We start from the raw sequence: 17,567 nt of genomic DNA on the forward strand, positions 1-17,567 counted from the left end.
CAGGAGCCCTATAGAGAATTCTAAACTCCCCATCCTTCTGCTGGTTGTATGTCCCATTAGCCAGACCCCATCCAAACAATAAGTTACCACCTACGGGTACTGTGGATCAGTGGTAACTTGTTCTCTCACTTGACAACCCCTTCAACATTTTTTTTTTTTTTACTAAAACATTGAACAATTCTTTACCAAGTCGAAATAAGCAGGAAACAGGATGTGTGACGTACGTGTAATCTAATCAGCCCCTAATGACATATGTTCATATATTTTTTTAGGATTCTGCCTGTAGCTCGGGAGCCAGCGTTGTACAAAGGTCAAAGGTGAGCTAAGTCTTTCCTTTTCTCACATATGCTCTACATATACCCACATGTATATCTGATCTGGGATAGGATGACATTTTTGCACTCCCTAATGAGCCTCCCATCTCTGCAGTCTTTTAGTATGAAGCCCCCTCCTAAAGAACTTTGCTCATCCTGCCAGACAACAGTTTACCCCATGGAGAGGTTGGTCGCCGACAAACACATCTTCCACAATCGATGCTTTTGCTGTAAGCACTGCAGTACCAAACTGAGGTGGGTACATACAAGTGGTTCTTAGATCTATAGACAAAGGTATCCCAAATCAGGGAAAGGAGTGAGAAACAGATGATACCATACAGAACTTATCTAATCAATGAAACAAAAATAGAAATGTTGTGCTTGCACTTTAGGATCACAATTTGGAGACCGGTGGGGGCAAAATGTGTTTTGTTTTTTTATTATTATTTTGACCCTGTAAAAAAAAAAAATTCTGTTACTACCAATATCCAGAAACATATTATTGAAAAAGAAAAAGAAACAAACCAGCTCCCCACTATAGTCAGTGTCTTGTCTGGAGATCAGATACGTTCCTGCCAGGAAGGAAGTAATAGGGTCCACAAAATCCAGGATTATTGATGACTGTCATTTGAAACACATAGAGGAATCACAATTGGAAATATGGTATAAGCTGTTCATATGAATTTTAAAAAATAAAGAAGCTTGAAGTTTGTGAAACTGGATTTTGTGGACCATATTCATAGCATATTTTCAATGGGATGCCCGCCCCCACGACCCAAAAAAAAATCCCAATATAAACAACATGTAATGCTCACGTCAGTGAAAGGGCAGCGAGCAGGGTTATTGGACCCACTGGACCATATTGAGGACCCGGGCTTACACTTTCGTAGGAGAGACTTAACTGAGCGCCTACCGTAAGGAGGATGCCAGGTACCACTCCCAGGGCAGTGACCAAGACTGTGGCAGCTGACCCCAGGACAGGAGGCGGACTAAGGTATAGGCACAGGTACAGGCAGATGGGTACGGACAGGTATGGTGGGCATGGCAGGGATAGATAGTTATGGGAAAGCAGGTACAGATGACTGGCACAGGGATAACAGGACAGGAGCTCGAGACCTGACAACTAGCTAGTAGACTTGTAGCCAATCTAACTAAGGACGTTGCACAGGCACCTCTCCCAATGGGAGTGTGTCTTAAATACATAGTGCCTCTCAGCCACAGGCTGAGAGGCACTTCTTGGAAATAGCGCGTCTGCCCCTTAAGTTGGGGGCCAGTGCACACATACTAGGCTTGTTCCCAGTGAGCCTGTGCCACGTGCACAGGCCCTGGGAGGAGAGGAAGCCAGACAAGGACATGGGCTGCAGCGGAGCTGCGGAAGGGGATGCAACCCAACAGTGGCAGTAAGTCTGCGTCCCTGCAGGGATGCCGGCGCTAGACCCCTCCTCATATCTTGGCAATCTGAAACTCTGTGACTCAGGTGAGAATTTGGGATATTGCTGTCTATCTATGGACTGCTAGGTAGCCAGATTAGATAGCTAACGAGTAAATAATAAAAATGGCAGCTCACAATATTCTCAAAGGGACATTTGAGATTCCCTAACTGGTTGTATAATTGTATTAAGAATCCTATTTTGTGGTGTGGCGATATAGTGGAGCTGAGCGGTTGTGCCTAAGTCCAGCTCCTGCCATCCTCTTACTTATCCTACATATATTCTCCAGTAGAAGACTCATAGCACAATTATACTATACCCCCGATGATGGAGACTGTTGGGCTTTAGAGGGGCTGCTACATTGTGAGCTCCAGTCCGACGGGACTTGTGGAAACCTGGCGGTAAGAAGTTATCTGAGAGGCCAACGGAAAATTTCTGCACCTCACAGCTGGCGTTCTAAGGAGCATCACCGGGAGATTCCTCTCTGCTCGGTCATTGATCCGGGGTCGTATGGAGTGATGTTGGATGCTGGCAGAGAGCCACCCTGGAAACCGGGTCCCATGACCTCTCTGACTGCTACAAGGGTCTGCAAAAGGATGTTGGCCATCTTGACATCTCAACTGGGAGGAAAGCGGGGAGAAACAAAGTCACAGCAAATAGCTATCTTCCACAGTCATTGTAATTTAACTGGCAGAGGTGCAACTAATCAGTGAATTGGTAAAGAAAAGTGTTAGCAGCAGCTAAAAAAATCCTTTTTATACCATTAAGTAAATAACTCTGGGCATTAATAAGTGATAACCACATGTGGCATATGCTTACCCACAAACTGTTTTAAACACTGACTGTATATAGTCCTGTTGCAGTAATACAGTATAAGAATTCACCGCAATAAAAGACATCTATAGTTGTGGTCATTTTTAGTCCTCAGTCCCCACATTAATGAGTCAAGATAAGAGCTCCACTGTGGCAGACAAGCTTAAGGAATTTTCTTGAGGTGATCCTCTGAAGATGCACTGTGTATTAAGGGGAAATACTCCTTCCACAACTAGAGTCATGGACCAACGTAAGGGCCAGGTCTCTGATGATGAGGGTGGATTGGACCAGGAGGACCTAACCCTGAGGCATGCCTCTAACAGCTCTGCAAGGCCTTCTCCATCTGCATGACTTCCCTAACTGGGAAAATTCTGAGGTGGGACTTCTCCGTTATGACATGCAGGCCGTGAGAGGTCGTATTATAGAGGTTGAATCAAGTGTGTCCTACTTAGAAGCTGAAATGTCACCCATGGTTACAAAACTAACAAAAGTGGCTGTATCAATGATTGCTTGGGGCCAGAAGGCGTACGAACGATCTGGAGAACCGGATGTGCCTCAATAATATTCATATCATTGGCTTGCCCAAGTGCTTGGATGGACAGCAACCTGAACGTTTCATAGAAGAATGGCTTAAATTTACCTTGGGAGTTCAATTCTCCCCGACGTTTGTGATGGAAAGGGCTCATAGGGTGCCAACGAGAACTCTTCCTCCAGGCGCTCCTCCTCGTCCTTTTTTGACCCAACTGCTAAATTGTAAGGACAGAGACGGTACTCTTCACCTGACCAGACAGAAGGGCCCTCTTAAGCACAATAATGTGACAATATCAGTCTTCATGGACTTCTCGATGGCTCTCCAGAATCAGCGGGCTCAATTCATGGATTTTAAAATGAAGCTCATGGACAGGAATATTGTCTACTCAATGGTCTACCCCTCTCGCCTTCGCATTGGCCATGAAGTTGTCTACATATTTCTTCTGACCCCAGCTGAAGCAACGAAATGGCTTCAACTCCACTCTGGACCTAATCGGAAATAACTTTCTTGGCTGTCCCAGCTATTAAATATATTCTGCAAAGGGAAATTAAACTTTCACCTTTGTTTGCAGTAATGGGATTTTCCTCACTATTCAACCAGTGACTCGACCATACCAAGCATTGGATTCAGTAAAGTTATCCCCGTATTAGAACAATACATTTTTTTTTTCTTTCTCTTGTTTTTTTTTTCTCTCTATTGTTTTTCTGTTGATTGCTGCTGGAACACTAAAGGGGGCTTTACACGCTACGACATCGTTAATGTTTTATCGTCGGGGTCACGTTGTTAGTGACGCACATCCGGCGTCATTAACGATATCGCAGCGTGTGACACTTACCAGCGACCTCAAAAATGGTGAAAATCGTTCACCATGGCGAGGTCGTCCCAAAACCAAAAATCGGTAATGGTTGATTATCGATGTGGTTCCTCGCTCCTGCGGCAGCACACATCGCTGTGTGTGACACCGCAGGAGCGAGGAACGTCTCCTTACCTGCCGCCGGCCTCAATGCGGAAGGAAGGAGGTGGGCGGGATGTTACGTCCCGCTCATCTCCGCCCCTCCGCTTTGATTGGCCAGCCGCTTAGTGACGTCGCGGTGATGACGAACGTCCCTCCCCCTTGAGGCAGGGATTGTTCGGCAGTCACAGCGACGCCGCCGACCAGGTAAGTGCGTCTGACGCTGCTGCAGCAATAATGTTTGCTGCGGCAGCGATCACACGAAATCGCATGCACAACGGGGGCGGATGCTTTTGCGTACGATATCGCTAGCAATTGCTAGCAATAGCGTAGCGTGTAAAGCCCGCTTTACTCTTTATTTTCTTCTATGATATACCCCCGTGGTATTATTAAAATGATCTCTTTAACAGACGAGATGTATAATGATGGAGGCTATATGGGGCTAATGGGCTTTACCAGACAGTGGATATGGCGAGATGGGAAATGCTATTGTATGATGTCCTTCTGTTTTTTTTTCTTCGCCTATGACAAAATGGGTTCTGAGATGATATGGAATGTACGGGGCCTTAAGCCCCCCGGAAAAGGATCAAGGTATTCTGGCAGTTTAAATGTTATCACTCTCATATAGGGCCTTGGTTAGAGTGACTTGGTGAGATAGGTACAGTGGTCCATACATGCCTTCCACACAAGTTATTCCAGAGGAGTGTTTCAATTAATACATAAATCCGCTAGATGGGAGGTAAAGGTTGCCCGTAAAGATCCGGAAACGCATTTTGTCTTAGTGTATGCTTTGGTAAACTCTAAAAATGATGTTATACTTATATAAGCCCCCTCCTGCCAACATTACTATCATTAAGAAAGCAATAAGCTTCGCATTGAATTATGCGGATGCTTATGTCTTGTGTATGGGAGATTTTAATTTAATTTTGGATAATAATGCTGATAGGCTTCGGCTGGACTGTAATGATACCTCATTAGTCCCCTCCTCTACTAATTTGTCCACATATGTGGAAGATAATGGATAGTTGGTTCTTTGACCATTACTTCACTTAGATGTAAGAGAGTACACTTTGCCACTCCTCGACTAGACGCACTAAGGGCTGCTTCTCACTTGCAAGTTTCTCGCAGTAGAGCAATGCGAGAAAAACTCGCATTGGAATCGGACACATGTTAGTGAATGATTCAGCTCTCATCTGCGATTTTTTTCTCAGTCCAAATCGGACTGAGAAAAAAATCGCAGCATGCTGCTTTTTTGCGAGTTTCTCGCGCACCATTTGTCCCAATGATTTCCTATGGAAGGGGATTAAAAGTAGGATCACACTCGCGCACCAGCGTTCACATTTGCGAGTGTGGCAGTAACTTCGCTCATTAAATATTCAACAGATGAATGTGATATCTCATTCCCAAAGGTAAATTAAATGACACATGTGTAATAGCTTTGATATAATTAAGATGTTGCATGAAACTAGCATCGCAATCGCAACACACACGCGAGCAAAAAGCATCCCACTTGCGTTGCACTTGCACCTAACGTGAACTAAAATCAGCCGAGTATTTTTCAGCCCAGTCGGACCGATTTTACTCGCATAGATGTGTTTCCAGCCTAAGACGAAGACTCGCTAAGACTATAGAACTGACTCTAGTAACCTGGCAATTTGGGTGGGCAGTGAGGAATATGGGAACAGAGAGGGATCTAAGATCACAGCCCTGCAATCAAAATAGATTGGAGTGGACAAAGAATCTATACACAACATATGGACACTAAATCTAAACGTATATTATATTTTACTCGCCATTCATATTTTGAACTGGGGAACCAGTCAATAGTAAATTACTAGCTTTCATGGTTCGTCAGCACATTACCCCTAATGCCACACTTAAAATTCAAGAACTCGATGGCTCTATAGCTACCTCTGCGGAAGACATTCTCCATCGTTTTTATGAAGATTATAGATCGTTGTATGGCTCCGAGTAATTGTGATGTTTCGGAATGCCTTGCTTACTTGTCTGATTTTAGAATTTCCTGTATTAAGTGATTCCCAGCAATCTTTTCTAGTCACTGATATTACTTTACAGGAAATAAACGTAGCCATTGCAGATATGGCCTCAGGTAGAGTACCTGGACCAGATGATTTTCCTTTAGAGCTATACAGTAGATATCAAGACGCTTTAGTACATCTCCTTGTAGAGCTATTCTCACAATATTCTCAGGGTAACTAATTTCCTGACTCAAATATAGTCTTGAAGAAAAAAGGGCATGGCCCCCTAGATTGTGGATCCTACCGGCCTTTCTTATAAGTTAGTGTGGATTACAACATTTTAACTAAAATACTGGCTACAAGACTCAATAGAGTTATTCTAGAAATTATACACCCAGATTAAACCAGGGAAAAGCACATCACTCAATATCAGAACAGTAGAGTCCATCATCCAATACAGGTCACTAATATCTGATAATGAATTTGAATTGGCCTGATTGGATGTGGCGAAGGCCTTCCACTCCTTAGAATAACCCTTTCTCTCTGCCTGCCTTTAAAAAATTTGCTTTTGGTCCCCGATTCCATAAGTGGATATACATGTTACTGTATATGCAGCCCCTAAGGTCAAAACAGTGAGTAATGGTATTCAATCTGAACCATTTATCCTTGGTAGGGGGCCGCGACAAAGATGTCCTTTATCGCCAGATCTTTTTGCTTTGGCTATTGAGGCCTTAGCAAAAAGAATGCATTCTACATCAGCTATTAGGGGTATTACTGTCACTGATATTATTGGTCTGTATGCAGAAGATATGATCTTTATGGATAAAGTAGAAGAAACTATCACAGTTTATATCCAGCATAGATACATTTGGTAGATATTCTGGATTATATATAAATTGGGACAAAGCATTAATCCTCCTTTCTCATGCCTCAGTTGACCACATTGAACCATTATCACCTTTACCTATTCTATCTAACCTGAAATATCTATTAATAATTATACAAAAAAAATAGCAAAAATGAATTCCCGATCCAACATTTCACCTCTACTGGATTATGCAAAAGTTAAATTCACTATTTGGAGCAAACTACTGTTACCAGTGTCAGGATAAATACATTTAATGAAAATAATACTACTTCCTAAATGTAGTTGCACCCTTCAACATATTGTGTATTGTTGGCTATGATTTGCAACTTCAATCATGCCGCTTCTTCTTTCTCCACAGCCTTGGTACCTATGCCGCCCTACATGGAGAATTTTACTGCAAACCTCACTTCCAGCAACTTTTTAAAAGCAAGGGCAATTACGATGAAGGTTTTGGACGACGACCCCATAAGGATCTGTGGACCCACAAAGAACATGAAGCTCCTGGAGACAAGGCGCCTTGAGGGTGCAGAATATTCATCTCACTAGGGGCTTAGCTTCTCACCCACAATGCACTTGGGGTGAAGTCTTGATGTGCCTCAGTGGGGAAGGGAGGGGGGCTTAACGCAGATAAAGGCACTTTCGCTATGATTACCTTGTGTAGTTAGTCCTTCCTGGTGGTGGGATGGTTTAACTGCAAGAGGTCAAGGACCCCACCTGGGCCATTCATTTTTTTTAAAAATTAGCCTTGCTTCATTTTGTCCCTTTAAATTCTAGGCCCAGGTGGCTTCTTGAATGTGTCTGGTGGGAGGTGGGTGAAGGAGGGCATGCAATTTGATAGTAACAGCATTATCCACGCAGCAAGTGCAAGGTATTGCATGGGCATGTGTACTGGCTAGTGGAGTTACCCAATGGCTGCTGCCTTGTTTTTTGTTTGTTTGGTTTTTTTTTTTTTGCAAATCTCAGGGGGATAGCAGGGAGCTAAGCTGTACCCATCATATAGCAGAACCATTGATTATACACTCCCTAGGGATTGAGCTTTCCTAGGACAGGTCGCTATGAAGACTTGGCATGACAATGGCAGCTGTGTCCTTACTTTTCTGCTCTGCAACCTTCGGGAGATATGCTCCTAATGTCAGGGTGGCACCTGGTGATCTCTAAAATTCACCTCCCTCCAGCCTTTTTTTTTTTTTTATTTTTTAAAACAAAAAAAACTTCACCACTTTCTCTTTTTTTGCTGGAAAGAGAACCTGCAACATTCCTTAACTCTTTCACTGCTGGCCACGGATGTTTGACGCTCTGGTCGGGTGAGGAGTTACCAATACTCTGCACTGGGATTGGGTTTTGTTTACAGACTGTTTTTAACGTATCCCTGAGCCTTGATTGTACAATAAAAGCCTCTGTAGGATCTCCAGCGCGCACTCTTGTATTTATAGTGACGTACTGCACTCCTTCAGCTCAACTGGGTCTCCAAAAACAGCCCCACAGCAATGATGAGGTCGCCATAGGTATCCCGATGCAGAAAGCGGCGCGCTGACAATGTAGTACAATTATTTTGTCTTTAGTAGAAATAGATTTCTATTGTAGTACGTTTTGTTGTGTCTACTTCACTTGTGGTGATCTATTTTTCACACCATTGTTGGATACATTAAGACGGGGCTTTATACTTAAAGGACAAGGACATCATATTAAAGTGTATATAGAGTGAACAGACCTCACCCTATGATGATTATTGTCTTCATAAAGTCCAGAAAAGTGGCTGAGGAATAACCATGAGGTAGTTTATCCATTTATCTAGCCTACCGGATATTTTGGACAGAAAGTACAGGAATATGGCCACACACATCTCCCTATGAGCGCTCAGGTCTGTCGCAGATCAGGGTTGGGATCTGTCTGTAGCTGCGAACCTTGCAAAATTAGGACACTTTGGTTCTTGTCCATGTAAGTACAGAATATTTCTTACTAGATAGGCAGAAGGTCCCATATAAAGAAATCCCTTTCTAATACAATGGTGTGAATGCAGCTTCAGTTTATTTACTTCTAACCAAAAACTGGAACATGTCCTATTTTTTTTTCATGTTGGTGCAACATGGACCCAAAAAAATGAGATGAGTTTACACACCCAAAGGCCATATGCCTGAAGTTTCCTTCATTATCCTAGAGTAAGTGAACAATGGAAGTCAAGTATCTTAGGGTATATTGATAACTTCCATAATGTGCAACCAACCCTACATTTATATGAATATGACTTATGGTCTCATCCTTTGTTCTATCAGCTCTGGAAACATTGCTTATGATCCTATATACTATCAGATTTACTCACCATAGAACCATGTCACTTATGGTCCTATCATCAGAGCTACCAACCCTAGAACTATATGACTTATTATTCTAATGTTAGGAACATAATTCGTATGGTTCCAGGGCTTATAGCTCTGATGATTGGACCAAAAGTCATATGGTTCCAGGACTAGTAGCTCTGATGATAGAACTGTTGGTTATATGCTTCCAGGATTAGTAACTCTGATGATAGGACCATTAGTCATATAATTCCAGGACTGGTAGCTCTTATTGGCCCATAAGTAATAATGGTTTCAGGGTTGGTAACTCTGATGATGGGACCATTAGTCATATAATTCCAGGACTGGTAGCTCTTATTGGCCCATAAGTAATAATGGTTTCAGGGTTGGTAACTCTGATGATGGGACCATTAGTCATATAATTCCAGGACTGGTAGCTCTTATTGGCCCATAAGTAATAATGGTTTCAGGGTTGGTAACTCTGATGATAGGACCATTAGTCATATAATTCCAGGACTGGTAGCTCTTATTGGCCCATAAGTAATAATGGTTTCAGGGTTGGTAACTCTGATGATAGGACCATTAGTCATATAATTCCAGGACTGGTAGCTCTTATTGGCCCATAAGTAATAATGGTTTCAGGGTTGGTAACTCTGATGATAGGACCATTAGTCATATAATTCCAGGACTGGTAGCTCTTATTGGCCCATAAGTAATAATGGTTTCAGGGTTGGTAACTCTGATGATGGGACCATTAGTCATATAAGTCCAGGATTGGTACCTCTGATAAGAGATGTACAATAAGTCATGGTTCCAGGAATAGAAGCTCTAACACAGACCTTGAGAGCCACATTTACATCTAAAAGAGAGGGTCGAGAGCCACATCCAGCTCCTGCCTCCCTCACAGTAGTGATACTTAGAGCCGCCACTACTGCCAAAACTTTTCCACAGAAATCACACTGAGGCAGTAGACCAGGTACCAGGAGTTCCTAAAATACCCCCCTTTCCAATCTGCTCTTCTCTGTGGGGCTACTCACAAAAGTCCCCATCTGGAGACCTGCTCTTCATAGCTGTTTGCTAAACCTGGTGGTAATACACCAAACTGGAAGATGGCTGTGAGCCACACATCATGGGCCTGCAAGCGACATGTGGTTCCCGAACTACAGGTTGGAGACCCCTGCTCTAATATCTCAATACTTCCACACTGCACTAATCACCAACCTCTAAAACGGAATCACTTGGTTCTTCCATCTCAGGACTTTCATCAAATCCATCTGAGCAAACAAAACAGCCAAAAATATATCTTTATGGTTTTGATTTGCCCAATTTTCAGCAGCTTAGTAAACTCAGGGCTCACTATCCGACTCACATCAGTTACAGAATGCAGCAGTATATCATCCTCTGTCTTGTCCTACAACCAATGGCCTTCATATTACCTGTAATGGTGCAGAACCCGTGCAAAGCATTCATTCACTTACAAACTCAAGGATATTTCCAGAATGTGACTGTTCTGTAATACAGGGTAATAATATAAAATATTTCTTCAGTTTCTTTGTTGTTGTGTGTTTCTGTCTTGATTATTGGTCATTGTCTGTCCCGATATCTATGTACCTCAGTATATGACCCTTATGAGATGTGTCTGTAATGGGGCACATCCTCACGGCTGTAGCATATATTCAAATGTTTAGGAACAGATCCCAGCAGATTTTAAAACCCAGTTTATCCAGCGTTCCTCTGCTAGTCTAATGTATTTTTGATAGTTATAATTTTTTGCTCCTCTATGCAAGACATCAGGACAGGCACTTTTTATTTTTCCACCACCATGATGTCCTACCTGTGCGATGTCTTCCTTACTGGTTACATAAAGAGGTGTCCACCTTTGAACACCATTTTCAAGAGGACCTTTCACCGGTTTTAACACTAAACTGATCACATCATGGAATAATGGGGCTACAGAGATCGGTTCAAACATTTATAGTTCTCATATGTTGTGGCAGTATTGGAACCTAGAGAAGGTCCAAACAGGCTTTTCCCTGTGAGACATGTAATGAGAATCGGCCCCACTATCCTCTGATCTCTGCATTAGGCCTGTTTCACACGTCAGCGTAAAACACAGACGTTCTTCACTGATGTGTAAAACACGCACATGTCCCTCCGTGTTCCGTGATTCACGGCACACGTGGGTTGTCTATGTGCAATCCGTGATACGTGATCCGTTATCCGTGATTGCACATGGACGTATGCTCTAGTGATCTGTCGGTCGCGAATGATGCAACACAAAGATCCAGCTCCCTGCTGTGACCGACCGGTGCCGGATCACCAGTGAGAGCCACTAAAATCTCTAAACGGCTCTTTTCGTCGCTGAAACCCTACCCACCCACGGCTAAACTCAGCCTACTCAACAATCTAATTGGTCACATGTAAGTGGGCGGGGTTTTTGCGGCGTTACTATAATCTTAAATTTGTGTTCACCTGGGGTGAACACATATTTAATAAGGAGCCAAGAACGATCTGAAAGATCCGGCTCTTTTTGTTGAGCAGAGCCATGGGAACCCGATCACCAAAAAAGAGCTGGACTGCCCATCACTAGTATGCTCACCTGCCCCATTCCTGCACTCCATGGTGCTGAAGTCTCCAGCTCTGCAGCATATGGCCACCGCTCTCTGCAGCTACTTTCGGTTTGGCTCTGATTGTATTCATGAATATTCATGAGCCGGGCAGCAGAGAGCTGAGGCTGCACAGAGCGTTGCTGGAAAGGTGAGTTGAAAATGTTTATTATTTTATGTCTTTTTTTTCTGGTACATGTTTCACGGATCACACCATAGTGTGGTCCGTGGGACATCAGTGATGCCAGAAAAAACGGACATGTCTCCGTGCAGCAATCACGGACACGCTTGTACGCCACACGGTCAGTGAAAAATCACTGTGTGAGCAGACCCATTGATTATAATGGGTCTGCGTATGTCAGTGATTCTGGTACGTATAAAACCTAGTACATACGTCCCAAAATCACTGACGTCTGAAACAGGCCTTATAGAGTTGATAGAGATATGTGTCATTATAAACACTTTGCAGGGAAGGAGAAAAGAAGTATGTGAATCCTACTGATAAAAAGGATAAGGAATACTTTCCCACTGCTCACCTGAATCTGTTGTGTTGAGACAGGCACAACACTGGTGATTGCTGGAGACTGCTCAAACAGCTGCTACACCGGCCGCTCGCTCCAAAAGGAACTAAGAAAGTGGGTTGAATGGCTAAATGCAATCTGATAGGGGCGCTGCTGTGGATAGAAATCTGCAAATTCCAGGTGTTGCAGATATTTTTTTTTATTGTAGACAACGCGTTTCAAGGACCATTCGTCCCCTTCAAGTTAACTTTAACCTGATGAAGGGGATGGATTGTCCTTGAATCGCGTTTTGTCTGTAATAAATATACCATCATTACCTGGAGCTTGCAGACTTCTATCCACAGCAGTGCCCCTGTCAGATCGCAGTTATTATCCTACCCATTACCAACACCTTTCAGCTTTGATTTCACAGCAGTCAGTGTGCAGCAGAGATGACTATGCTCTGAGAAAAAAGCTGCTCTGATCTCCTAAAAAGCAGATTCAGAGATCACTAAGAGTAGCAGAGCTGTGTGGCATTCCATGTCTCATAGGAAAAATCCTGCATTAAGCTAGTGTTCGGTGTTTTTTGTTATATATTTTTATCTTTCCCCTGTATGAAGCCTTCTTGGTATGATTGGGCAACATCATGCAGGGGAAAATATTCTCTCCCCAGAGAAGAATCTCTGGTACCAACCCCTAAGTCTCAGCATATATTAGAATAGAAACTTTAAATAGCTTCTTATCTCCTCTCCGTTGCGGAGAAATTAAGAAAAAAAACCACTACATTTTATTCAACTCTGCTGCTAATCTAACATGCGCTAGCTGGTGAATGGTCCACTTTAAATACATAAATAGAGGTGCAGATAAATCCCTGATTTTCCACAATTGTACTTCAATACTCAAGCTGAAGTTGCAATTCTGCAAGTGCTGAAAATGTTGCAGTTGGTTGTTACCCTCAGGTTTGCACAGACCTTGTTGTGGTCATTTTGCTTTCTGTAAAGTGACATTTATATGAAGTAATGTACAGTAATCAAATGTAGGGAAATTACCCCCTTCCCCCACCCTCTTCCAGCATTATATGACCCCTGCTAAGTTGTTAGGGGTCTGTCTGACAACAATCTGGTTGATTATTTCCACTACAACCCACTGACTGCAGCAACAGAAAATGTAATACATTCGGGAACATTTGTGACTGTGTCGCAGGTCGCAACGCAACATGACAGGAAATTATTGCATCCAAAATTACAAGCCATGTGTAGGGCTTGCTCCACATGCTGGGACCTGGGCTGGTCTCTATCCACAAGTGCCTTTTTTGCAACATGGAAGCGGCTATATACAGGTTGCAGGTATGTGTGCTCCATTATGGTTCTGCTTTTAACTTTATCTAGGAGGCCGCATGGCACATGAAATACAGAATGTAGAGTAGGACCCCCCTATTGAGATTTGCCGTGACGTTGGCAGGGGTGGCTCAAAAAATTGATCAATTATTTGCTAAAAATCTCATTTTTTTATTATAGTACAGTTGGAATAAATTTGTGAATTTTCACTTTTTATATGATGCATGCCAATTTCAGATCGTGCTGGTTCCCTTTTTTTCAAGGTATAGCCCTAGCCTAACACAGCATCAACCAGCAATGTACAGTATATATTGAGAAAAGTATTGGAACACACATCTCATTGAATTCCATTCCCATAGGTGTATAAAGGCAGTCTGCCTTATAGAACGAGCTATTCTTTCTTTCACAAATGTTTCTCACAAGCTCTCTGAATTCAAGTGAGGTCCTCTACTTGGATGTCACCATTGTAACAGGTCAGTTCTTGAAATATTTATGAAGGAAGAAGTTAAATGATTCCCTGTCAAGTGGTACATGATGGAGGAATGGGTCTTCTATATAACAAGGGCACCTTCAACCCAATCAAATCGCTACCGTTCCTTCTTTTGAAGTGCACTATGCATCTACTCTCCCCCAAAATGGCCATCATATATCGGCCCCCACCTTTATCAAGTACTTCTCCACCTGGATTTTACACTTTCTGCTGACATTCCAAATATCATCATGGGTGACTTAAACATCCCCACTGTCACCCACCAGTCAGTGGCCTCCAAACTCCTGTCCCTCGCTTCATCCTTTGGTTTTACGCAGTGGTCCTCCACAGCCATTGATACAGATGGATATACATCAGACCTTATCTTCACCCTCTTCTCCTCTAAGGCCCTCTTCACACGTCTATGTTTCCGGTACATGTTTTGTCCGCTTTCACATTGTACTGGAGACACGTTCACACAGATCCTCATTAATATCTCTATTGATCTTTACACCTCTGTTTTCCCACGCACTGTGTGATCCACATGGAGACGTCCATTTTTTACCATCAACAGAATGGATGAAAAAGGACAATACAAGTTTATGGGACCGTAAAAAGCACATTCGGCATATGCATGACATCCATGTGCCGTCCGTGTAATATGTACCAGAATTAAATTTATTTAAAAAATTTATGAAATTAATGTTAAAGAAGTGCAAAGGTGATGGAGAAAAAACCCACGAAGCAGTCCAAAAATAGCAAAGAAAATGGATCTTTATTAACCTGCGTGGTGACGTGTTTTGGTTACCGACAACCTTCCTCAAGAAGCGTTTATATGCAAGTCAGAGGAATATATAAGTGTTGAAAAAGTTCACAATTACAAGGTAATTTACATAAATGACAGAAAAATCTATACTATAAAAATGTTCTATACATATATATCTATAATATATTTGATAATGCGTGATATCATTGGTAATGTACAATAAATGAAGTGCAATTTAAAAAGTTCATAGTATCAAATAAATACACAGTAAATACATCCATCATATTACTATTGCACAGCAATTTCTAACATTAGTAACATAGTGACTCTTGTAATTAGAAGGAACAAGGACTCACCCATAATTATGATTGTGATAAAAACCAAAGAAACGGCCATACTGGCATCTAGAAAGTGCGTCTGCGCATGACTGCGCTCGCGATAACCCAAAAGCCAATAGGAAGGGCTTGGAAATGGAGGAATTGCCACGCATGTGCACTCCTAACGCAGGGCTCATGGGCACCATTTTGGATCACAGAAAACCTCCCAAAAGCCACTGTCAGAATATCAGCACTTTACAAATATCATTTTTAAGTATGGTATTGCATTCCCCAGATTTAGATGAAAAAGTACATATATTTTGAGCACATAAAGTAGGTGTAAAGGAAGATTTTGGGTACTCACCATAAAATCTTTTTCTCTGAGCCTTCATTGGGGGACACAGGACCATGGGGTGTATGCTGCTGTTGCCAGGAGGTTGACACTATGCAAACTAATAAGAAAAAAGTTAGCTCCTCCGCAGTGTACACCCTGTGACCGACTAGGAACCAAGCCAGTTTAGTGCACAAGTAGTAGGAGAAGCTGTAGCTGTAGTCATTCAAGAAATAAGAAATTGCCAATCCAAACAGGGTCGTTGCTGTGCCCCCCAATGAAGGCTCAGAGAAAAAGATTTTACGGTGAGTACACAAAAGTCTTCCTTTCTCTCTCGCCTTATTGGGGGACACAGGACCATGGGACTTCCCAAAGCGGTCCCTGGGTGGGAACAAAACCTTTAACAACTGGTAAGGCTAGAACAACAGACTGACTGTTAACTATGAAGGTAAAATTGTGACAGTTCCCTCTGAGTCAGAGGTGAGCCACCGCCGCTTGCAGAACCTGTCTCCCCAGGGCAGCATCCGCAGAGGCCTGCATATGCACCCTGGAGAATGTGTGGACGCTGGACCAGGTAGAGGCTTTGCAAAGTTGAACAGCCGAGGCTTAATGGCGAACAGCCCAGGAAGGTCCCACCACTCGGGTGGAATGAGCCTTCACCCTTCCTGGGAGGTAGGTGCCTTTGACGCTGTACACCTCTTGGATAGCTGATTTAATCCAATGGCCAAACGTAGATTTCGAGGCTGAGGCACCTTTCCTGTGCCCCTCCGTGAGAACAAAAAGAGCGTCTGATTTGCGAAATGGCGCGGTCCAAGAAACATAAATCCTCAGAGACCTGACAAGATCCAGGTTATGCAGAGCCTTTTCAAATTAATGGATCGGAGCCGGACAGAATGAGGGCAGGACGATTTCTTCATTAGGGTGAAAGGGAGAAACTACCTTTGGGAGGAAAGACTGTGAAGGCCGGAGAACTACCTTGTCCTGGTGAAAAAACAGGTAGCGCGCCCGGCATGAAAGGGCTGCCAATTCTGAAATTCACCTGACAGATGTGATAGCCACTAGAATATGCAACCTTCCAGGAGAGTAATGAGAGAGATATTTCTCACAGTAGTTCAAAAGACGATTGCTGTAGGACCCCTAAAACCAGATTAAGGTCCCAAGGATGCAGAGGCTGACGATAGGGAGGAACTAAATGGGCTACTCCCTGAAGAAAAGTACGTATCTGAGAGCGAGACGCTAGCCGCTTCTAGAAAAAAAACGAAAGGGCGGAGATCTGTCTATTGGAATATACTGAGAGCTAGCCCAGAATCAAGTGCCGTCTGTAGAAAAATCAGGATATTGAACAAGGAGAAGGTAAGTGGCGACTTTCCATGTTGTTCACACCACGAAAGAAAAGATCTCCAGGTTCTATGATAAATGCGAGCCGAGGAGGGATTTCTAGCATTTATCACAGTGGAAATAATCTGGTGGGGTAGACCGGCTCTGTCTGGAATCCAGGATTCAAGAACCACGCCGTCAAACGCAGCCGTGCGGAGTTCTGGTGGCAAATCGGCCCCTGCGACAGAAGATCTGGACAGTTGGGAAGCCGCCAAGGGGTGTCGCCTAGTAGATGGAAGAGCTTCGAGTACCAGGCCCTCCTGGGCCAATCTGGAGCTACCAATATCAGGTTCCTTTCCCACGCAGATAGGAGAGCTAGCTGAACAGGACGAAGGTGAAATAACGAAGGGGACGGCTTCTATAGCCGCTACCATCTTCCCCAAAATTCTCATCCTGAACTGCAGAGATAGCAGGTGCTTGTGCCAGAGGAGTTGAATGTCTTGTCTCAGGGAGATCCGTTTCTCTAGTGGTAGGAACACCCAAGCTCGAGAAGTATCTAGAACCATGCCCAAAAAAATGAGGTGTTGAGATGGGACTAAGGACGACTTTTGGTGGTTAACGAGCCAACCCAACCTCGAGAGCGTGTCCAAGCAGATTTGCACACACTCTGAGCAGGCAGGAAATTACTGTCCTTTTATGAGTAGCTCGTCCAAATAAGGGATGACCACAATACCTCTGG

General features: G+C 43.3%; 1 protein-coding gene across 9 annotated transcripts in view; it reads left to right on the forward strand.

Moving 5' to 3' along the window:
* The window catches only part of LIMD2 (LIM domain containing 2), a 72,028-nt gene extending 63,729 nt beyond the window's left edge, over nt 1-8,299 (forward strand). For all 9 annotated transcript variants that reach the window (XM_075350333.1, XM_075350330.1, XM_075350336.1 and 6 more), the window contains 3 exons: nt 273-317; nt 430-569; nt 7,247-8,299. In XM_075350333.1, the coding sequence (XP_075206448.1) occupies nt 273-317; nt 430-569; nt 7,247-7,409 (348 nt within the window). In that variant the 3' untranslated portion in view covers nt 7,410-8,299. The remainder of the gene's footprint in view (nt 1-272; nt 318-429; nt 570-7,246) is intronic.
* Nucleotides 8,300-17,567: the final 9,268 nt, after the last annotated feature.

This window comes from Anomaloglossus baeobatrachus, chromosome 5, assembly GCF_048569485.1.
Source record: "Anomaloglossus baeobatrachus isolate aAnoBae1 chromosome 5, aAnoBae1.hap1, whole genome shotgun sequence".
Taxonomy (NCBI): Eukaryota; Metazoa; Chordata; class Amphibia; order Anura; family Aromobatidae; genus Anomaloglossus; species Anomaloglossus baeobatrachus.